At 41.4% G+C, this 24,765-nt stretch overlaps 1 protein-coding gene across 5 annotated transcripts in view; it reads right to left on the reverse strand.

The window, feature by feature from the left end:
• Window positions 1–3,374: 3,374 nt before the first annotated feature.
• Window positions 3,375–24,765, reverse strand: part of CNOT10 (CCR4-NOT transcription complex subunit 10) — an 80,004-nt gene continuing 58,613 nt past the window's right edge. For 3 of the 5 annotated variants that reach the window (XM_087870067.1, XM_087870066.1, XM_087870065.1), the window contains 6 exons: window positions 13,053–13,166; window positions 9,668–9,798; window positions 8,438–8,473; window positions 8,097–8,236; window positions 4,942–5,017; window positions 3,375–3,835 (listed from right to left, as the gene is read on the reverse strand). In XM_087870067.1, coding sequence (XP_087726193.1) covers window positions 3,684–3,835; window positions 4,942–5,017; window positions 8,097–8,236; window positions 8,438–8,473; window positions 9,668–9,798; window positions 13,053–13,166 — 649 coding nt within the window. In that variant the 3' untranslated portion in view covers window positions 3,375–3,683. The remainder of the gene's footprint in view (window positions 3,836–4,941; window positions 5,018–8,096; window positions 8,237–8,437; window positions 8,474–9,667; window positions 9,799–13,052; window positions 13,167–24,765) is intronic. The other 2 variants (XM_045798296.2, XM_045798299.2) reach the window with 1 other exon arrangement.

Below are 24,765 nucleotides of genomic sequence, written 5' to 3' on the forward strand. Positions count from 1 at the left end.
AATGGGGACACCTGAGAAAAATTTCAGAACGTGGCATCTAAAATCTTTTAGCACATTAGGATTACCCCACTTAACAAAGGTGGCATTAACAAATTGGGGCAGGAATAGGTGGGAAGGTGGCTTCCTGGCTGATGCAACTAGTATGAACAGTCTTGGAAATGAAGAGTTTGCATTAAATGTGCTGGGATCTGCCCAGGGCAGCTACAGAAGACAAAGCTGGGCTGATGGACCATTCATTTGACAACAAGGCATCAGAAAGAATTCATAGCTGTCCTCCCCTTAAGAAGTGCAGGGACTATCCTACCAACTGCAGCTGACACTGTTGGTGATTTCTTTTCCAGCCTTCCCTGCAGCTAAGGATGGCTACTTGACTTGATCTGACAAAGGAGATGTGAAGCTGGGAGTTTCTGGGAAAACTTTGTTCCTGGCAGTCTCCTATGAGGACAGGCTGCCTTTACCCTCTTCTTACCTTCAATGCAGATATAATGCTGGAATGTCCTGTGACTGGGGACAAAAGCCCAAATGCTAAGGGCAGTGACATGGAAAATGGGAGCGGAGTCCCTGAGGGCATCACTGAGCACTAGAACCAAGGCCAGCAGCTGCCTATGTACCCACCTCTTTAGTGAGAGAAAAACAATCTTTGTTGATATAATGAACCCACTGTCTACTACTAGCAGCCAAATGTGTGTGTGTGTGTGTGTGTGTGTGTGTGTGTGTGTGTGTGTGTTTTAAAGATTTATTTGAGAGAAAGCATGTCAGTGAGTGGGGGTGGGAGGGGCAGAAAAGGGACTGGGGGGAGAGAGTCACAAGCCGACCCTGTGCTGAGCGCAGAGCCGATCCGGGGCCCCATCCCACGAACCTGAGATCACAACGTCAGCCAAAACCAGGAGTCAGATGCTTAACCGACGGTGCCACCCAGGTGCCCCAAATGTATTCTTATTTAACACAGCAACATGACCTGCCCTGTAGCCATTTCTACTTTCCCATAAACCAACCAGCAAGCAAGGAAAGTTCTTATTTCTTGAGATTTCTCCAAAGATGTATTGTCCTCAAGTACAACAAACAGGTCTTTTCCAACTTCACACTACCAAGACCCTGTGGGGTCCTACCAATTTATGAGGTCTGTGGACTCATTCTCCAAAAAATGTCCAGGCCAAGCAATTCTCCTACCATCCTGCAGCATCTGAATGGGTCCCACAGTGCTGCTGCTTGTCTGGGACTTGGGAAAGCAGAGGCTACAGACTTGGACCAAACACCAGTGAAGCTTAAGGGTCCTTGCCTCATCTGGAAACGGCTTTGAGAGGCCCACGGAAACTAGGCCAGTTTTCAGTATCTACCTGGAAAGAATTTACTCTGTAAAGAGAAATTTTAAGAGAAATGTGGCCCTTAAAAGAGCAAAAGAACCCCTATGTGCCCACCCATCCCATGTTTAACTGGAAAAAGAAGTCGCCTTGGCTCAGTTGGTTAAGTGTCTGCCTTCAACTTGGGTCATGATCTCAGGGTTCTGGGGTGGAGCCCAGCATCGGGCTCCCTACTCAGCGGGGAGTCTGCTTCTCCCTCTCCCTCTGCCTGCTCCCCCTGCTTGTGCTCTGTCAAATAAATAAAGTCTTTAAAAAAAAAAAAGTGGGGAAAAACCTCCCCCCTTCTTTAAGTCCTTTGTGGGCAATGTCTAGTTACATCACAGATATCCTGTTCTAGTAAATATCCCTATCTAAAGTGATTTCAGCAACAGAATAAGATCAAGTTTTGGGTAAATTATGTGCTTTGTTATCAAACACTTTCCTCTCCAGGCATGAAAGTGAAGAAGCATTTAGAGTCAGCCGGTATGTCATACTTCCCTATCTGAACGTGGTCTCCAAACTAGGGAACTGAAGAGATGTAGACAGCAAGGGACACTTCTAAATAGCAAGCTTTGATGAACCTACTAAACACCATCTCAACCAGGAGGTCACCCAATTTTTCTTTTTTCTTTTTTTTTTTTTAAGATTTATTTAGGGGTGGCTGGGTGGCTCAATTGGTTAACCATCTGCCTTCAGCTCAGGTCACGATCCTGGGGTCCTGGGATCGAGCCCTGCATCGGGCTCCTTGCTCTGCAGGGAGCCTGCTTCTCCCTCTCCCTTTGTCCCCCCTCATGCGCTCTCTAATAAAATCTTTTTTTTTTTTTTTTTAAGATTTTATTTGACAGCCAGCAAGAGAGGGAACACAAGCAGGGAGAGTGGGAGAGGAAGAAACAGTCTCCCAGTGGAGCAGGGAGCCCGATGCGGGGCTTGATCCCAGGACTCTGGGATCACGCCCTGAGCCGAAGGCAGACGCTTAACGACTGAGCCACCCAGGCGCCCCATCTAATAAAATCTTTTAAAAAAATGAAATAAAGATTTGAGAGAGAAAGAACCTCAAGCAGACTCCCCGCTGAACACAGGGCCCAACCCCACGACCCTGAGATCATGACCTGAGCTGAAATCAAGAGTCGGACACCCAACCAAGTGACAGTTGCCCCTCTTTTTTTCTAAAAATTTTATTTTTTGTGGTGCCTGGGTGGCTCAGTTGGTTAACTGTCTGCCTTTGGCTCAGGTCATGATCCCAGGGCCATAGGATCCAGTCCTGTGTGGGGCTCCCTGCTCACCAGGGAGTCTGCTTCTCACTGCCCCTCCCCCCACTTGTGCTCTCTCTGTTTCAAATAAGATCTTTTTTTTTTTTTTTTAAAGATTTTATTTATTTACTTGACAGAGAGAGACAGCCAGCGAGAGAGGGAACACAAGCAGGGGAAGTGGGAGAGGAAGAAGCAGGCTCCCAGCAGAGCAGGGAGCCCGATGTGGGGCTTGATCCCAGGACCCCGGGATCGCACCTTGAGCCGAAGGCAGACATTTAACGACTGAGCCACCCAGGCGCCCCTCAAATAAATAAAATCTTAAAAAAAAGAATAAAAGATTTTATTTTTTAAGGAATCTATACACCCACCATGGGGCTTGAATTCAAAATCCTGAGATCAAAAGTTGCATGTTCCTCCAACTGAGCCAGCCAGGTGACCTGACCCAATTTTTCTAAAGTGAGTCTGTATTATGGCGTTTTCCCCCTAAAGTTAACCCTGGTTTGTCTTCATTTGTAATCTTGAAGCAAGTGATTCCTATCAGACATCTCTTCTTAAGCCAATGTTACTGGCCCTATGGGTTCTACTATGCATTTTCTGGTCCTTTTAGTCATAACCAGGCAGAAAACACATCAACTTCCCCTCCTCTCTGCCCCCAGATCAGCTTTTGGATTGGCTACTCATCTACTGCTCACAGGTCTCTCAGGCTTTAAAACTTTAACACTAAACCTCAGATGCTAAAATTGCCCAGCAGTTACAAGAAAGACGAAATGTGATTATACAAGACTGTTCTGATAAGATGATTTTTTAATTGTCTATGACACGGATACATCACATAATGGCTCAAAATGTAAGATTAAAGAAAAACAGATGAAAATGAGTTTGTGAATCCTTAATTTTAAGTAAGCTTCTGGCGAAAACAAAAACAAACAAACAAAAAACCCAAAAAGCCAGGGGTTAGAATCATTTCAAAATTGTGTCTTCAAAACTAGCACCTTTCACCATCTGTCTTTTATTCATTTTGCTGCGATACAAATGAAAAGGCCCGTAAATACTCCCCTGGGTCTCAAGTAACAGTTTTCTGAGAGCAAATATGTCACTTTCTCTGTGCAGTGAAAGCCGGCATTTGGATGGGCTGGATCGGGTGGACAGGCTGGAACACTGGCTTCTTTCTCATCTCAGACAGTGTTTTCACTGCGGGGAGCAGCTGATTCCTTTTGATGATCTGTAAGGCCAGCTGGGTATTACCTATAAAAACATTTCCCATTAAAAAAAAGCATAAACAATACCACCATGTACAAAGCAAGCCACCAGCATCATGCAAGGGAAGTAAAAGATGGTCTAGGAGAGCAGTGGTCTGCAACCTTTGCTATACACTGGGGCCACATCATGCCTCCGTCCCATCCCCAGAAATTCTGAGTTAAGAGACCTGGGGTGTGACCCGGGCAAAGGGATTTTTAAAAGCCTTAAGGTTTTTCTAAGGTATAACCCAGCTTGCGAACTTGTCTCCAGCTAGACTGCACGGAAGAAGGGCGCTTAGGACCAATGCACTAACCCTATTCACACCTTTCAGGAGGCCAAGGCCAGCTGGGTACCAGGCACTTAGTGCTATAAAAAAACTATCAAAAGAGGGATCTATGTAAGGAGTCCCATGATCAAAAGAAGGCACGACTTAGAACTCTTAATGTTTCTGTTTAATTTCTTTCACTCACATCTCTTCTCTACTTCATGCTGTCTCTTATATAGGGCCCACAATCTTTTTTTCTCAGAGGCCACATCCTTAAAGGTTGTATGTGTCCCAGAGGTATGACCTGGATTTAGGTTTGGATAACTGTCAGCAAGAACTGATTTACTGTGAAACTCATCAATGACACCTATGTTCAAAACACTACAGTGTACAACTCTTAGCAACTGGCACTCTGACTCATGTTCCCAATTCAAGTCATTTGGCTGCCTAAGAGAAAGGTTAATTAATTAGTAGAGATTAATGATAATTAGGTGTCAGAAGTTATGCTTTCCTGCATTTTCACAGATAAAATATGGTTAAGTCATAAGAAGCAGGAATTTGTAAGATAATAAAAACTCCCTAGTTACTTTTCTTCTAGAAGAACTTGATGCATAATATTTTCAAGGAAGACAAAGTTTCAAATTCGAAGAGATAAACCAGACACCCAAAACCTTGGGCTCTTTGAAGGGATACAATCCTTTTGTTTTAAACTTCTAAATAGAAGTAATCTCTACACCCAACATGGGGCTTGAACGCACAACCCTGAGATCAAGAGTTGCATGCTCCTCCAACAGAGCCAGCCATCTCTGAAGGGATACAGTCCTAACTAGAGAGAAGAATTACTTACCGTTTTGCAGTTCAAGGTAGACTGCCAGTAAGATGGCTTCAGGGGGCACCTCTTTAGGGTGGATCATCGAAGCCGCCTTTGCTCAAAACAAAAAAGACTCTCGTGAAAAACCAACAGCTTAAGACACAAACTCCAAGTAATGCTGGGGGAGGGGGGGAAGCCTACCAATGACAAGTTAGCAAACTTATTCAAGCTCCTTCCCACATGACCTCCTAGCAACTACTATCATTCTGTTCTGATGTCCCTCAGCTACCTTTGTCCTCATCCTTAAACTAGACACGTGATTTTTCGTTACATGATTCACTATTTTCCCTTCACTCGTCTAGTCCGTAATGAGTTCTTAATAGGGGATATTAAACTTTTCTTCTCTCGTTTTCACCTACTTGGGGTTCTTATTCCATGTCTCGGCTCTATTTGGTTTTGAGAAAGGTGATCAGAACTCCTGATTCTGTATCCAGTCATTCGTCCAGGTCTGTTGGTGGCTCTTCACCACAGGCATAGTTGAAGTTATATTAAAACCTGCACGTCCATTTGTTTTCCTAAGTTAACAACTCAGTATTGTAGGTCCCAAGTTCTCAACGTTAGCAATAAGAATTCAAACTTAAAAAGTTGGTAATACAGAAAAAAATGTATCACTAAGCATGTTCAATGTCCTCATTTTTAAGGACTGGAACAGTACAATTTGGTCAAATAAAGTAATTTAACTGTTTAAGCAACAGCTATTCTTTCCTGGATCTGAGAGTCACTTTTCCAGCTAGCAGTTTCTCTCTGACCTAGTCCTGAGAAAGGAAGCCTGGCCTGATCTGGTCAACCGTGCTGATATCACAGGTTTATTTCCTCAGTCTGGGCCTTTGGGCTGCAGCCTTTTCCTCACACCTTACTATCAACCTGTATTCCCCCATCCAGTTTCAGGTGCTCTGGCTTCCAGGCTGCTCTGTTTCTTCCCTTCATCTTATCAGAAAATGTACTTGTATAAACATTTACTGACCAGAGGTGAGTGTGTGGGTAAGACAGGGATTCATCCTGATAATAAACAGGCATGCAAACAACTAACAATAATCCAAACAAATTTACATAATGCAAGGGAAAGAACAGAGTGAATGTACTGTGAATATGAAGAGAGAAAAATGTTTCATTTGAATGGAGAGCTTCAGGGCAAGGGCCACCTGCCTTAGTCCTTGCAGGGTGGATATTGGGTAAGCAGAAAATGGGGAGAAAGGCCTTGTAGGCCGAGCTGTGAAGACAGATGTGTGGGGGACCAGAAGCTTGCACAAGGTCCATTTCCTGCAGCCTCAGAAGAGATCTTGGATGAGCAGGGACGCCACATCCAGGGCACACCCTAAGTTCTTCATGAACGAAGCAGGGGACTTTTATGCTTCTCACCACATCAGGAGGTATAATAACTCAGTTCAGAAAATGAGATTTTACACTTCTAGGCCAAGCTTCATACAGGCAGGGTCATCTTTACAGCATTTTGTGGGTATTAAAATCTCCGTTTTGCCTCCAATGGCTGGTTAACACAGGTCATTATTGTTCTTTGCGTTGACCACAGTCTGCCACTTTCATTAAAATACAGGAATTCACAACAGCAACTTTATGAGATTTGAAGGTGCTCTGCTTACTGGCTGCTCAGAATGGCTACTGATGGGCAGGCAACCTCGGAAACATCTCCGTGGAGACCTTTCCAACTCTACACATCACTGTCCTGCTCTCCCAGGCAGGGTGGGCCTCCCAATTAACAAAGATCCAGCCATTGGATTAACCTAAAAACCAAGGGACCAAAACAAAACCCCCTTCCGACCCTGAGCCAGGTCGGAGCCCAGCGTGGCAGCCGCCATGGCCACCTGCTGTACGAGAACCTGAGCTAGACCGTGCATACTGCGACTTTAGATCAAAAGTCCTGTTTGCTGTAGTCAACTCCTTCCCAATCAACTGGTGTAACTCAACTGCGAGATAAGAGCAAACATGTGTCCCTGGATAGTCCGTCACTTAACATTTCTGATTTTGGATCCGAAGTGCTGACCAGATGCCACTAAGTTAACTAAATATCACTCATGGTTATTTTCCACATGGTAAGATTCTTCATGGCTCTACACGACAAGGTCATCTTCATAGGAAGAACATTTGCAGAACCCACCAAATCTCTTGAGAATAGGTTTAATTTCAATTTCAGCTACTCTGACAAACATATAGGGACTCTCAGGCTCTCTCCTGTGCTACTGGTGATTACACCATTTGGCACAAACTGTCCATATTACAAGTCTTAAAATTCTGCATACCCTCTGACCTTGCAATAACCTTGCAATTCCCCTTATATTCCCTACCTATTTTTACTGTCTTATTCCTATGGCTTACCAAGAAGTAGGTACTCATATGCTTGCTGAATTAATATCCTTTTGACGAATTACCCCTTTCCAAGTCTGTGATATAGCCTCTGGAGCTGCCACTGGTGATACCTGGTAACCTGGTCCCCTACTGCAGGTAAGGGTCCATGTCCATGACTGGTCCAGGGATGGGCAGGAAACCAAAAGAAGCTCAATCAGAATCTTCCCTGAGACCTACTGATGATGCATCATCTCAGTGGCAGAATTCAGAGGTGTATTTTAGTTATATGTTGTCAATAACTTTCTTTAGTGTATATGAAATTTCTCTGGCACCAGCTTTCTTCTGAGGTCTCCCGTTTTAGTGCTCCAGCCACACAAGACTTACCCTGATGCCCCATAACCAATGTTGATGGTTTCTAGTATGTCCTTTCAGAGCTCTCTTATGCACATACACAATTATGAAGCAACTGTTTTAAATCCTGGTCTTTCCACTTAGCATGTCTCGGACATCTTATCATTTCAGCACACAGGATCTGCAGCTGCACTATGTTCGGCTGTATGGATGCACCATTATTTCAGTGATCCCTCATTTAGATGGTTTCCAATCTTCTGAAATTTTAATTATTAAAACCATTGGGGAAAACCCTCCATTAAGTGCCTAGGTTCATTTGTAATAGCTGATCAGTTGTTTACTTTGCAAGAGTATTTTTAAGCTTAGAAAAGTAATATTCCAATTTTTAACAAACTGACCAGAGCCTCAGACAAAATAACAAAACCCAGAAACTCCAAACCCTTTGTTGGGTGCTGTACAAGAGGGCTTGGCCCCCTCACCTCCAGCCTCACCTGGTGGAGACACTTTCGGGCTTTGTCGTATTCGCTCCTCAGGCAGTAGGCGCTGCCAAGATTAAACAGCATCACGGTCCTGGCAGAGGTGACCGAACTGGGGTAGCACTGAGGGGCCCGCTTCCCAGCTGGGGAAAAAGAGCGTGGACCCTGGTGAAGAGGCCGGGTCAAGGGCAAGGGGGCAACCCAATCCACCTCCCCAGCAGCTGCTCAGAATAAAGCAGAGCGCTACTTCTCGGACTGACAAATGAAGGACACAGAAGGCTTGAGTCCACATCTTTGGGATGCAAGCCAGGCTACTTTAAGTATTTACAAAATGTCTTACTCACAGGATTCCATTGCTTCATTTTCACCTTTGTCTGATCCTACAAAAACATGAAAATAAACCTGAGGGGGAAGGACAACAGAATATATTTTCTAGAAACCTCATTTTGTTTATGAAATGGAAAATCTGGTATCAAAGCAATCTGTCATGTCACAGTGTTTACTTTTCATGTAGTGGAGGTTCGATTAAAGGACACCAGAAGGTACCACCCACCACCACCCCATTCCTGCATAATAATCTTGAATAAAGTGAATGCCAGTCTCACTTTCTTAAAAACTTAGGCATGACTTAAAACTTAAAGGCATAACTTTTGAATGCTTACTTCTACTTTCCCCTGGATTGCAGAATCCCTTCAAGGAGAAAAATACAGTATGAGAATCAAAACGAATTTTTCTAACACTACCAGCTTTTCAAAAGTGAGAATCTACTTATTTCTTTAAAATAGTCTTTCTTGGGGCACCTGAGTGGCTCAGTCGGTTGGGTGTCTGCCTTCAGCTCAGGTCATGGTCCCAGGGTCCTGGGACTGGGCCCCTTATCAAGCTCCCTGCTTAATGGGGAGTCTGCTTCTCCCTCTGCCCCTCACCCTGGCTCATGCTTTCTCTCGCTGTCTCTCTCTCAAATAAATAAAATCTTAAAAAAAAAAAAAATTAAAAAAGTAGTCTTTTTTTTCTTTCTCTTTCTCTTTCTTTTCTTTTCTTTCTTTCTCTCTCTCTCTTTCTTTCTCTCTCTTTCTTTTTTTGGTAAGTAATCTCTATACCCAATGTGGTGCTTGACCTCACGACTCTGAGATCGAACTGCATAGTCTTCTGACTAAGCCAGGCAGGTGCCCCCTAAAGTGAGCATTTATTTACTTATTTAAAAAGATTTTATTTGTCAGAAAGAGCGAGAGAGAGTGCGAGAGCAAGCAGCACAAGCAGGGGGAGTAGCAGGCAGAGGGAGAAGCACGCTCTCCACTAAGCAAGGAACCCAATGTGGGACTCAATCCCAGGACCCTGGGATCATGACCTGAGCCGACGGTAGACACTTAAACAACTGAGCCACCCAGGCGTCCCTAAAATGAGCATTTAGACCATGTGATAATCAACTCTTAGGTCTAATACTTAGCACACAATTACTACAAAATATGTACAGCCAACCTAAAACTTCTTTCCCTTCACAACTGTGCCTTTAAATGTCCACACATCCAGGAAGGCAGTGGAAATGACCAGTTCTGATCAAATGTGTCCTCACTAACCTTGGTCCTGCTCATTTGAAGAGATTCCTAAGGAAACATCAGTGACATTCTCTGGGTTCAAGTGAGTAATGGCATCAGATATTCTGTCCAGAGAGATGAGGGCTTCTGCAGCATATAAATGGCCCAAAAACCTAAGATGAAAAGAACAGATTCCAAACTGAGAAGTAGGTCATCACAAAACACCCAATATATAACAAGATTTGGTGTACACACGTTTCACATATTTCAAATCTTTGAATTGAAATAGAAGTTTACAAATGGATCAATTAAAGGTCACTTAAATCTTATCTCTTTATAAAAATATCTTAAAATATACAATTTTTGTATTAGCTAAGGTGAACAAATGACATATCAATTAAGAAAAAAGTTCAAAGTTGGCAAATTTACTATTCTGATTATGCAGAAAATAACATTAACCTAAGAACGGAATGAAGTTCTAAAATAAGAGACAGGTCCAAGGATGAATCCTCTGGTCTCTGCTGTTGGAACAGTCAAAAGACATCAGAGTGCCAAAGGGGACTGAGACCAGATTTGGGTTAGATCAACTTTACTTCTATTCCAAAGCTTTCCTGCTTTTCAAGTCATCTATTTTATGCCCACTGATGTTTTAGGACGGATATGCACCCTCCTCGTTTATAAGAGCCTGCTTCTTCTGGTCTTTTACTTATAGGTCATTTTTTTCTATGATCACCTGACTGATTTTTCAAAATTAAAACAGGATTAGATATATATTAAACCCTTGCTGAAAATATGTATATATTTTTAAGATTTTATTTATTTCTTTGACAGAGAGAGCACAAGGAGGGGGAGCAACAGGAAGAGAGAGAGGGAGAAGCAGGCTCCCCGCTGAGCAGGGAGCTCAATGTGGGGCTCCATCCCAGGACCCTGGGATCATGACCTGAGCCGAAGGCAGACGCTTAACAACTGAGCTACCCAGGCGCCCCCCTGCTGAAAATCTTAATGACTTTTCCTACCTGAGAACAAAACATTTATCAACTTAAAGCTCTCCAAGTTTGGTCCCACTTTTCTATATCCAGTCAATATTCCCACCCCCTCAAAAATTTGCTCTGGTCCTACCAGACAGTGTCCTGGGCAGGGCGCATCTGCTGCTCCTCCATGGCCTGGCCTTCCTGGGCAAGCCTGACCTCATCTCCACAAGCCAATATCTACTCCTCCTTTTATTTTATTTTATTTTGAAGATTTTATTTTTTATTTTTATTTTTAAAATTTTATTTATTTACTTGACAAAGAGAGAACGAACACAAGCAGGGGGAGCAGCAGAGGGAGAGGGAGAAGCAGGCTTCCCGCTGAGCAGGGAGCCTGATGTGGGGCTGGATTCCAGGACACGAGGACCATGACCTGAGCCGAAGGCAGACACTTAACTGACTGAGCCACCCAGGCGCCCCTATGATTTTATTTTCAAGTAATCTCTACACCCAATGTGGGGCTTGAAATCACAAAACTGACATCAAGAATTACATGCTCTACCAACTCAGCCAGTCAGGCACCTCTCTACTCCTCCTTTTAAATGGCCGGCTAGGTCTCGCACACTCTAGTTGGCCTGCCCCTAATGAATCTGTCCCCATAAATCTCAAGTCCTCAAATTTCAGGTTCTTTTCAATATACCTTTTTTGAGATTTACACGAATTAACCACTCAAGAGCTCTTTAATTCTTTATTAAGCAATTTCTTCTAACTACCAAGGGCTGCAATGACCTTTTATTTTGCTTCTCCACTAAATACCCTAACAGAAATGACAAGTTTTAAAAAAATCAGTAATTCAATTATATTTTGAAATAAGATAATGTAAAAATTTCATTAAGGTAGTATCCATAAGCCAGTAATCATTAGAAAACACAAACATAAAAAAGAACGACTTCGAATCGTCTTCTGTGAATTTACTTGAAAATATTTTCCATTTTTAGCCAAATGAAATGCCTTAATGACACCCAAAGCCACAAAATCTTTGACCAGGTGTACAGAAAGCAAAAAGCTGTGGGGTAAAGCTACTGCGGTATATGAGCTCCCAAATGCAGAATTCCCCGCTTGTCTTCACTGGGAAAACAGACAGTGGTCTTTTTATTAATTAAGAAACCAATACTTAGGAAAGAATAGTTATGAGAGTTAAAAAAGAAATCAAGAGAATTAAAAAAGAAATCACCAGACACGACTTGGCCAATCCCTCGAAAGTTGATAAAGTTAAAAACCCTCCAACAAATGCCAAGTAAAGAATCTACTTGGCATTTGAGAATAGTGACCACAATGTCAACCAAAGAATTTTAAAAAGCAGTGTGGATTTGTGTTCCATTTCTGTTAAAAAGAGAACAAACCGAACACCGCTCTAATAATGGCCTTCCGCACCACAGCCCCCCGTGCTGACTCAGCGGTGGCCCCAGAGCAACTCCTGGCTGCTACCTCACTGAGTAAGGCGGCGGTGCCCTCAGGGGCAACCCCGGTGCCTCGAACTGGAACTCGGGATCCCTCCCGCCTGAATGCTAGACAAGGCTTTCTTGCAGAAGAGCAGGAACTTTCTTACTTTTGACTGTGACAAAGTCTCTTAAGTTACTGGATGTTCTCTTAATTAGCAATTTTGTGTGTGTGTGAGTGAGACACAAGGTTTGTTTGGGGAACACTGGCCTGAAACAACCTTAATCAATGTTAATTTTAGATGTTTGTATAAAGTAATACTTTTTCTTAAAGACAAAAATAATTAAACACGAACAGAATTATTCCTCAGAGTATGATCTCCTGTTCTAAGCACTGCACTCTATAAACAAAGACCGCTAAAAGGCAAGAGTATGTAATTGTATTTTGGAGATTACAGTTGTATACCCACAGGATGAATGCAGAGTATTTATGGCTTTGAATAAAATTTCTAGCATGGCATCATATAAAGATTCAAAGAGTGCTGCATCTCACTTAACCTCCGTAAAAGAGGTGCTTTAGCGAAGTTTAGAATGACAATGACACTAACACTGCAGAGGCATCTGAAGAGTCTGTAGTCAGAATTCTCATTTGTCTATTTAATTGCATTCCTTGAAGCCCATTTATCAAGGAACTTTTTTGTGGGTCTTCTTCCTGAGGACTCATCTTATTTTGGGGACTAATATGTGAAATTATGACCCAGTCAGGCCTAGTAGTAGACACCAGACAGAGCAAAGTTCCTGCCTCCTGATACTCAGTGCAGCAAATGCTACTTCCCTTAATCCTCGAGGTATACCAAGGGAAAGATCCTAACACAGAACTACCAAATTAATGTTTCAACCAGTTGCTTTGTCTAGATAATATATCCCACTGGGGGAGTAGAGAGCAGCAATATGTACCACAAACTAACTGAAAGCTCCCAACAAAATGACCCTGGCACACACAGGGGAAGTCACACTTACTTAAGCGATCCCGACAGCTTGGGCTGCTGGAGAAGTTTATCAGCGTGATTCAGAGCCATAAGGTTATCACCCAAAGCCAGAGCCACGTAAGCACTACAGGCAAGTATGGAGCATCTGGAACACAAAAGGGAAGGGCTGAAAACTTGAGTTACAAAATTGACAATGGTTGCATTTGTTATTAAATAGGAAACAACACCCTAATTATGGCTATGACAATCTGGACACCGGGAAAGAAGAGAGGAAGCCACAACAGTAATGGTAAGAATTAGGATGATGTGGGGCGCCTGGGTGGCTCAGTCGTTAAGCGTCTGCCTTTGGCTCAGGTCATGATCCCAAGGTCCTGGGATTGAGCCCTGCACTGGGCTCCCTGCTCATCGGGAAGCCTGCCTCTCCCTTTCCCACTCCCCTGCTTGTGTTCCCTCTCTCGCTGTGTCTCTCTGTCAAATAAATAGATAAGAATCTTAAAAAAAAAAAAAAAGAATTAGGATGATGTGTTAGAACTACCATCTGAGGCACAGTTGGCTATCTACCCAACCCATCTTTAGCTTCCATCAAACTGACCCCCTCCCCAACAAAATAAGCAAAAGGAGTTACAATATTTAGCCTGTAAAAAAAATAATGTAGTTAATGGCCTAGTGAGAATTTACTTCCCATAGAACATTTAACATCCCAGAAATAAAGCTCCAGAAGCAGATACTATTCTTTCAAACTCATTTCGGTAAGAAACACAATTAACTCACTAAAAAAATACATTTAGCTTACTGTACAGTGTTCTTCTCTGAACCTGTTAAGAAGTCTATAGTTCTTGCTAAGCAACAATATCAAGAGTAACTACAAGAATTTCATTCATACACGTACTATTAACCTAAATGAATATTCAAGAAAGAAATCAGGCTGAATAAATACACGTGAAGATAAGAAAATTTAATTTACCCTGGCTTTGCTAAGTTGCGTTGGAAAGCTAAATTTCTGTTTGGTTTTCTACTTAAAGGGCAGCTCATTTAAAACAGGTCTAGTAAAGACTTGACACTAATAGATCACTTGAATGTTAAACAACTGCTCCAAAAAGCAATCTTAAAATAAACCCCTGTCAAATAGAAAGAAGGTCTGAATGGCTAACCGCAAATGACCCAACTTAGACACAGGATTTTGAGTTATATTTACAAATTACAGTACATATGTGTATCATTAAGAGCATTCGGGCTGTAATTTCAGTCTAAGAAAGAATGCAACCCCCAGAGCCTGCAGTTTTCTAATAATCTGAAATCCTTGACTAGAAATGCCCCTTCTAAAAGCACAGCTGGGCAAATCTAGAAGTAGTCTGCTGTTTCCCCTTCACTGGGTGAGTCCTGGTTGTCGGGACCTTGGAAAATTATCCCACTAAAGGCAAGTAGTCCCCTCAGCTCTTCACAACACAGAAAAGCAGACTGGTCCCAGAGGAGACACAAGGAAACTGAGATTTATGGCCTTAAGCTACAATGGTAAGGGCTGAAAGAGTGCCTAATGTGGTCCCTTGTTTTAAGAAGGTAGAGGCTGAAATCCAAAGTCATTAAATATATTCTCTAGCTTAGAGTGTGTGATTAGAGTTAGGACTAACATTCAACACCATGGACTCCCAATTCACTGCCCCTCCCATCCTATCACGTTGTTTCACTGTCGGTGTCACAAGACCAGCCGAAAATATAGAAAGAAAAGATTATGTTATGATTTTCCCGATGCATATGTAAATATGCATACAAACGTAAGTACTTAAGCTTGTCTCCTTAAGAGGGAAGAACACAATGTAATTCAAAGTTTAAATTTTTTTTTTAAGATTTTATTTATTTGACAGAGAGAACACAAGCAGGGGGGACAGCAGGCAGAGGGAGAGGGAGAAGCAGGCTACCCACCAGGCAGGGAGCCCAATGCGGGGCTCGATCCCAGGACCCCGGGATCATGACCTGAGCCAAACGCAGACGCCTAACCAACTGAGCCACCCAGGTGCTCCTGAAGTTTAAATTTTTTCTAAAGATTTTATTTATTTGAGAGCGAGCGAGCGCAAGCAAGAAAGCACGAGCAGGGGGAGCAGCAGAGGGAGAGGGACAAACAGACTCCACACTGAGCAGGGAGCCTGCCGTGGGGCCGAATCTCAGGACTCAGAGATCATGACCCGAGCCTAAGGCAGCCGCCTAACCAACTGAGCCACCCAGGCACCCCTCCAAAGTTTAAATTTTCTTAAGAGCACATAATTTAAAATCTGAACCCTGTTCACAGAAGAAAATAAAAGATGGCAAGTAATGTCCTTTTCAAAGGGATTTTTGGACAAGCTTACAGTCAATATCCCTGTGTTTCCAAGACCTGTCTTTACCAGCCACGCTGCCCTGTGGCCACACCCCTGGGGGACATCCTCTCTCTGATGGAAGAAGCAAGGGCCCAAAGAAGGGAGGCATTGGCTAGTTATCTCCCCTTGCAGAAGCTCTTTAGTGCTTAGCTCTGTGTGGTGAGATTAGGGTGACTTAATTTCCTCCTTTGGCTTACCTGTACTATTTTAAAATGACAACGAACACTCATTCATCAGATTTTAAAATGACAACGAAAACTCATTCATCAGCCAGGTATGAACTGCTTATGAAGAAAAGAACTTTTAAGGCCTAGGTCTCCAGAGGCCCAAGACAACCATCAGCTCAGGGCCTATATGAATGAAAATCACAAAATTTAATATCCATTTTCATCTGTGACTTGGCCAAAGGTCAGGGCAAAGCATAAGCTCCTTAAAAGCAGAAACCCACCATCTTTTGTTTGTTTCCTGCACTAACACCAGAGCAATTCCTCAGCATCTGTGCATCTGTGCAGTGGGTGTTTAATAGATAATCACTGAAGACCACAGCGTTCAACATTTTTTGACTTACTGTTCCAGGAATCCAGACCTCCACCTGCCTTGCTTGGCAGCCTGCCTCCCTGACGAAGCTCAGACAGCTCCCACAGACAGAAGAGTCATCCTGCATGCTCTGGGGCCTGGCGTCTAGGACAGCCACACCTCAGGCAGGCTTGCTGGGAAAAGCCTGCCCTGGTCTCTCCCGACAGTAGGGGGGCTATTACTGCTCCAGCCCACTGTCAAGCCCACTTTGGGTCCAGAAATCAGTCATGTAAAATTGCAGCAGGTTTCTGTTGCCCAGGAAGTCCAAACTGTAGTTACGTACCAGGTAAAAATCTGGTTTCCTCAAACTATCTCTTTTCCCAGAAGATATCCTATCATATCACAACAGGGTAGAAGATCCTAATAATCATCTTTCTTCTCAAAAATACTTATATATGTCAATGCAGAACTCTGTGGCTGGCATTCTGATCAAGAGCTGTCAGGATTAAGCAAGTTTCACTGCACAAAACTAAAACTAACATTTACGGCCCCTCTTCCCTTAATGACTCACAATCTACCCCAACCTCTTACCATCCTCACTCATCCTCCTTTTCCTCTAGGAAACAATACTCCACTCTGCATAATTCCTACAGAGTGGTAACACTAGAAACACATATAGCTCTGTCTACTAAGCCCCTGGAGAAATCACTTTACTTTTGAGAGTTGCTACTTAAAATACTGAACCCCCCACCCCCCACCCCACTACTTCGAGTCACTGTCCAATCTGCTTTACCAACTACACAGTGGATCTGACAGTTCATCAGACTGGAAGAACTATACCTCAAGGGAAGAGACACACTAGCTTCCCACCCCCCTTCCCTGTCCCCCACCATGGAGGATCTGACATAACCCCACGCTCTCTCCTCTACACATGGGAGGAGCTTGCTCTAGAAGATGCCAACCCTTGGAAAGGAAAGAACAAAAAGGAAAAAGAAAGAACAAGAAAGAAAAAAGAAAGGAAAGAAAAGGAAGTAGGGACTTTGCTTAAAGCATCAAATTACAGCAACAAGGCATATAAGACTGGGCATTAAAATCTGTCAAGCCCCATATTCTGTGAGTTAAATGAATCTAAACCAAATGTCTGAAATAGTTTAAACCTTATTAAAAGAGGCTAAAATGGGGGTAAATCTATCAGTCACCGTGTGTCAAAGGAAAACAAATTTATAAAGCAATCTTATAACGAACATGTTTGAAAAACTGGCCCAAAAAATCCAATAAAGAATTTCTTCCAGGGGAGGTGCCTGGGTGGCTCAGTCTGTTGAGCATCTACCCTTACCTAGGAGGTCATGGTCCCAGGGTCCTGGGATCGAGCCTCACGATGGGAGGCTAGGTGGGGAACTTGCTTTTCTCTCTCTCTCTCTCAAATAAATAAATAAAATCTTAAAAAAAAAAAAAAGAATTTCTTCCAAGCTGAATATGGTACTGGATTATATAATTTCAAAAAAATAATCAGGCGCCTGGCTGGTTCAGTTGGTAGAGCACTCCACTCTCGGTCTCAGCATTGTGAGCTTGAGCCCTACAGTGGGCATGGAGTCTACTTAAAAAAGTCTTTCAAGCTATTTGCATTATCTACAGTCATTTCAAAAATGTTAAACTTGTCAATTTTCAAATCTTAAGAAAATTTAAGTTTTTCACTTCATGTGTTCTGTAAACATTTTGCTTTTCTAGTAACAGTCCTGTACAAAAAGCAGCTTATTGACAAGCACACTCCAATCCAAAACAAAGAGAAGTCCAACACAAAGAAGCTGAAAAAAGTTTTTTTCAACCAAATCTAGCATCTCAAAGGACCCAGTCCTAGTCTAGGCAACAAATAAAATTCATAAAGTCACGGACACAGCATTTTATATACAGACGGGGCCTGAAGATCATCCGAGCCAATTCACTTACTTGACAGAAGAGTAAGACCTACAGGGGTTAAAGGATTTGTCCAGTGTCACCAGTGGCCGTATGGGGTTTCCAGAGAATGGCAGACCACTGAAAATCACTCGAACCCTGCCAATATGAACACTGCTGATGATGTGAAGGAAATGTCACATATGCAGGTTCCTTCTTTCGTAGAATTGATTATAGATGGATACATTTCAGCAGGACCACAAACTCAGTTGTAAGAACAATAAGAGATTCAAAAGATTATTAGCCATAATTCTGTTTTAGGTATGTGTCATGAGCTACAATATAACCACTAGGCCAAAAAAAAGAAACTGGATTCCTTAAGCACACTAGAACTGCCTATAATATTTATATATATCATCAACCATTTGATTGATTCATCTTTTCTCATAAACATTGGGTCACAGGAGGTCCCCTTTAACTGAATGGGAAATCATTCACTGAATGATTCTAAATGAACTACTTAAAGTTTTGTAATTTTTAACTGTAGAATAACTTAACTGGGCTTAATTAAATTTGATCTGAACACTTCCTTTTATCCATTTTTGAGCCTCTTATTTTAAAAAAAGACAAATTGAAATTTCATTTTTATTCTGTATGCTGTGATTTTTTAAAATTAATTTTTTTTAAAGACTTTATTTATTTGACAGACAGAGAGAGAATAAGCAGGGGGAGAGGCAGGCAGAGGGAGAAGCAGGCTCCCTGCTGAGCAAGGAGCCTGATGCGGAACTCGATCCCAGTACCCTGAGATCGACCCGAGCCGAAGGCAGACGCTTAACCAACTGAGCCACCCAGGCATCCCTGTATGCTGTGATTTTAATCTCTCATACAGACATTTTCCATGTGGGCCCCCAAATTATTTCCTATCCTTTTCCAGTTCTGTTACACTTTTTTCCAAGTTCTAAAGTAGCTCCATTTTAGTTTCAGATATTAAAAGTTCAGCTAATATCACAATCCCAGAATGAGTAACAAAAATGTCCTAGAATATGCAACATGTAAGAATCAGTATATACCTAAGCCAGTTATTAAACCACTGTGCAGGGGCGCCTGGGTGGCACAGCGGTTAAGCGTCTGTCTTAGGCTCAGGGTGTGATCCCGGCATTGTGGGATCAAGCCCCACATCAGGCTCCTCTGCTATGAGCCTGCTTCTTCCTCTCCCACTCCCCCTGCTTGTGTTCCCTCTCTCGTTGGCTGTCTCTATCTCTGTCAAATAAATAAATAAAAATCTTAAAAAAAAAAAAAATAAACCACTGTGCAACAATGAAATGTTAATATGTGACTAAGCCTATGAACTTATTTCTTTCCTGTTAATAAGGTACTAGTATGCAAAAGAATTAAATTGAGCCCTTACTTCATATCATATATAAAAATCAACTAAAAAACAGATCAAAGACCTAAATGTAAGAGGTAAAACTATAAAACTCTCAGAAGAAAACACAGGGGTAAACCCTTGAATCTGGCAAAGGATTCTTAAGATAGGACACGAAAAGCATGGTCAATAAAAGAAAAAAAGTAAGGGGCGCCTGGGTGGCTGAGTCAGTTGGGCGTCTGGCTCTTGGTTTCGGCTCAGGTCATGAACTCAGGATCCTGGGACTGAACCCATGTCAGGCTCCATGTTCAGTTGGGGAGTCTGCTTGAGGATTTCTCTCCCTCTCCCTTTGCCCCCCACCACTCACATGCTCTAAATAAATAAATCCTCACAAAAAAAAAAAATTGGTAAGTTGAACTTCATCAAAATGAAAAACTTTTATGATTCAAAGGCTACCTTCAAAAAAGTGCGATGATAACCCATGGAATGGGAAAAAATATTTGTATATCATGTATCTGATAAGGGTCTGATGTCTAGAACGTATAAAGCACTCTTACAACTCAATAGTAAAAGGGCAATAACGCAATTAAAATATAGGCAGAGGATCTGAATAAACATTTCTGGAAAGAAGATTACAAATGCCCAATAAGCACATGAAAAGAAGCTCAACATCATTAATCTTCAGGGAAATGTAAATCACAGCTACAAGAGATACCACTTCACACCTACCGCAATGTATAATCCAAAAGACGGGCAATACCAAATGCTGGTGAGGATGTGAACACCTGCAATACTCATACACTGCGGGTGGGATTATAAAGCAGTACAGCCATTTTAGAACACAGTCTGGCAATTCCTCAAATGATTACACAGAATTACTATATGACCCAGCAATTCTACTTCTAGGTATATACCCAAGGAATATAAAAACATATGCCTGTGCAAACATTTGTACACAAATGTACATAGCAGCATTATTCATAATAGCGTAAAGACAAAAATAATCAAGGGGCGCCTGGCAGGCTCAATTGGTAGAACATGTGATCCTTGATCTCAGGGTTTTAAGTTCAAGCCCCACGCTGGCTATAGAGATTACTTTAAAAAAATTCTTCAAAAAAGTAAATAAAAATTTTTATTATTTTTTAAAGATTTTGTTTATTTATTTGACAGAGAGAGAGAGAAAGAGTGCATAAGCAGGGGGAGCAGCAGGCAGAGGGAGAAGCAGGCTCCCTGCTGAGCAAGGAGCATGATGCAAGACTCAATCCCAGGACCCTGGGATCATGACCTGAGCTGAAGGCAGACAATTAACTGACTGAACCACCCAGGCATCCTGAAAATTTTTTTTTAAAAAAGGACAAATGATCAAAATGTCTATCAGTGAATGAAAGAATAAACAAAATGTTGTATATCCATATGATGAAATATTCAGCAATAAAAATGAATATGATATATGCTACAACTTGGGTAAACCCTGAAAACATTATCCTAAGTGAAGGAGGCCAGTCATAAAAGCCCACGACATTGATTCCATTCATATGAAAGTCTAGAATAGAAAACTCTATAGAGCTAGAAAGTAAATTAAATAGAGCTGGCGAGTAGACCGTGGCAAAGGAATGACAGCTAAAGGGTGCATGGTTTCTCTTTGAGGTGATGAAAATGTTCTAAAATTGACTGTGGTAATGGTTGCACAATTCTGTAAATATACTTAAAAACCACTGGATTGTAAATTTTAAATGGGCAAATTGCATGGGTGTGAATTATATCTCAATAAGTTTTAAAAACATAAGGTATCAGAAATCAATAAATGTTTTTTGTTACGATCTTAAAAGTATGCCCTTATAACTAATCATTGTATAAGAATCATTATCTCTCAAATCCATGTGGCAACATTAATATGTAAATCAAAGCAGATGGCCAAAATATCAATGCTGCACAAGCATCTACATTCTTTTTTTTTTTTTTTTTTAAGATTTTATTTATTTGAGAGAGGGCCAGAGGGAGAGAGCATGCATGCACATGAGCAGGGGGAGGGGCAGAGGGTGAGGGAGAAGCAGAATCCCCTGCTGAGCAGGGAGCCCAAACAGGGCTCAATTAATCCCAGGACCCTGGGATCATGACCTGAACTGAAGGTAGGCGCTTAACCAACTGAGCCACCCAGGTGTCCCTAGTGTCTACATTCTAAGATTCATTTGGAAATTAGGCCTTTTAAAGGCAAAAGTTTTTCTGAAGAGATATTCAGCTAAAATACATGGCATGTGAGAAAACTGGCATAGTAACAATATTACACATTTGTAGAAACCATGTATCAACAAATACAAACATTTCAAACAGTTCTAAAAACTCAGAGCCGGGCGCCTAAGTGGTTCAGTCAGTTAAGCAGTGTTAAGTGGTTAAGCGTCTGACTCTTGGTTTGGTCTCAGGTCATGATCTCATGGATCATGAGATACTGCCTGGCACTGGGCTCTGCATTCAGCAGGGAGTCTGACTGAAGACTGCCTCTCCCTCCACTCATGTACCAGTGTGCCCTCTCTCAAATAATTTTTTTTTAAGGTTTTATTCATTTATTTGACAGAGAGAGACAGAGTACAAGCAGGAGGAGCAGGAGAGGGACAGGAGGAGAGGGACAGGGAGAAGCAGGCTCCCCACTGAGCAGGGAGCCAAAAGTGGGGCTCAATCCTAGGACCCTGGGATCATGACCCTGGCTGAAGGCAGATGCTTAACCAACTGAGCCACCCAGGTGCCCCTTAAATAAATAAATCCTTAAAAAAATAAAAATAAAAACTCAGAGCAGCACTGTCCAAAAGAAACATAATTGGAGCTGTAAGTGTAATTTTAAATTTTCTAGTAAACACATTACATAAAGCAGAAGAACAGGTGAAATTGTTTAGTTTTAATGTATTTAAAAATAATCCACCATATCATTTCAACATATAATCAATATAAAAAATACAATACACATTTTACATTGTTTTTGTTAGTAAGTTTTGAAATCCCTCGTTGTACCATACACTTAAACAGTGCACCTTTCATGTGCTTAGTGGTGACCTGGTAAGTGGCTCTGGTACAGGATACTGCAACCTTAGGGTCTAAGGAATATGTGCTAAATACAAATAGATGGGTTTTTTTTGTTGTTAAGAAACCAAATTTCCCATGTCCTGCCACCTCATAAATGGTATATAAGGGAAACTAACCATGTATCAATCATTAGTGGTTAAGTTATATTTTCCAAAAGAATATATTTTATTTTTTTATATGAGAGCGAGAGAGAGAGGAAGAGAGAGCACAGAGGGAGAAGCAGAATCGTGCTGAGCAGAGAGCCTGATGTGGGGTTTGATCCCAGGACCCTGAGATCATGACCTGAGCTAAAGGCAGATGCTTCACCGACTAAGCACCCAGGTGCCCCTCAAGAAAAAAAAAAAAAAAAAAAAAATATATATATATATATATATTTTAAAAGATTTTATTTATTTATTCGACAGAGATAGAGACAGCCAGCGAGAGAGGGAACACAAGCAGGGGGAGTGGGAGAGGAAGAAGCAGGCTCATAGCGGAGGAGCCTGATGTGGGGCTCGATCCCATAACGCCGGGATCACGCCCTGAGCCGAAGGCAGATGTTTAACCGCTGTGCCACCCAGGCGCCCCGTCAACAGAATATATTTAGAATTATATTAATTTTTGTAAAATTTCAAAATACCTTAAAATTTTAAGTATTTATTTACTTGATCTAAAATTTCTTTTTAGTCATCTCTACACCCAACATGGGGCTCAAACTCATAACCCCAAGATCAAGAATCACATATTCTACTGACTGAGCCACCCGGATTCCCCAATACCTTAAAATTTTAATGACATATAATTTGTATACACTAATATGCATCACTTTAAGTGTACAGTTTGAGGAGTTTGAATATATACATGTAACCACCAGCTCAATTAAGATACAGAACATTTCTATCACTGCAGAAAGATTCTTCCAGGTAATTCCTCCCAATCACTGCTCTGATTTCTGTTAGTTTTGTATAGTTTTGCCTGTCATATAAATGGCATAAATGGAGTCATACAGTAGGCAACTTATACTGCATAAAAAAACACAAAATGTTTGGAAATTCTTTCATATTGATGTGTGCATCAATAATTTGTTGCTTTTTATAGCTGAACAGTATTCCAGTGTATACAGTGGATTATAATTTAGTTATCCGTTCTCTTACTAATGGTTACCTGGACTACTTCTAGTTTTTCTCTATCATGAATAAAGCTGCTATGATTTATTGTATGGACAAGTTTTCATTTATCTTGGGTAAATACCTAGAAATAGAATCACCTTTTATTTTGAAAATTTTAAGTCCTAGCATTTAAGGCTGTAGAATGTGTGTGTGCGCCGCGTGCGCGCGCACTTTCCTAATTGAATGCAACTGATGGCTTTGCAGAGCTCCGAGTGATTCAGGAACTGAACAATACTCTAACAGTGTTCATCTGCTCATCTGAGCCTCACAATTAAACTGCTTAGTTGATTTCTGAGATACTTCCTGATGTGGGGCAATTTTCTCTTTAATTGTGAGAATATTTTTCTGATAACTATCTTAATTCTAATATAGAATCTCACAATTGCTTCAGGTGTCATCTGTCTTCAAAAACATACTTGAAACTTGGTTAGAATGAATATTTTTTGGAAACCATCTTCATTTATATACAAATGAAAAAAAAATGAAACTATTCAAGAGGCTGTGAACCCATACCATAAGATGTGGCCATTAGAACACTCATGATAATTTACTGCATATTAGTTATGCTGGAAATAGGAAATGAGGTTTTACATTGGTGTCTTGGGTATTACAGGGTACAAGGGGTCCAATATAATAGTCCATAAAAACTAAACTATACACTAGTCACACACATTTCCAATCACATAAAGGAATTCAGGTCAGAAATAGATGAAATCTGTAAGAATTCCATGATCTTAACAGAAGACAGCTGGCTCCTGCCACAGAACTGCCCTTTAACACGCCCAACTGCATTATGAGCTTTTATAGCTTCGAAGTTACAACGCAAATCTTTTACGACTCCTTCCCTGCACCATTTGTCTCCACGTTACCATTACTACTGTCTTGCACAGCAGTTCTTTTTATAAATCTACCCTAAGGCTCCTTCCATCTTGTTGCATTTCTTTTCTCCCATCTGCTCCATAAGAAAAAAGGTTAATATATACCAGCAAACCATCTTTACCTCACTTTATGATGATGGAATTCCCTATGGAGACCCTTTGCCCCTTTCCACAAAAATAGGGAAGTAATTTTATTTTCTCTGAAAATCATCAATCCTACTAGTGCACATGGAAAGCAAAGAGTTGTGCCATAAGGGTACAAAATTCAGAGAAGAAGTATGCCACTCTGCACATACCCTTCTCTTTAATGCCACTTTCAAAAGGCAAAATTAATTTACACAACTCTGCAGGTGTTCAACCATTAGAGAATAATATACTTGTGCAACTGCATAAAGCCATCCTAAGATTAGTACTCAAATTTCTAAAAATTAAGTCAAATTTAAAAATTGTTTAAAATACTTTATTCATTTAGGATTCTCCTTAAAAACTGTGTACAATGATATTCACTGCAGCATTA

This window comes from Ursus americanus, chromosome 20 (genome assembly GCF_024610735.1).
Source record: "Ursus americanus isolate L20-20 chromosome 20, mUrsAme1.1.p, whole genome shotgun sequence".
Classification (NCBI taxonomy): domain Eukaryota; kingdom Metazoa; phylum Chordata; class Mammalia; order Carnivora; family Ursidae; genus Ursus; species Ursus americanus.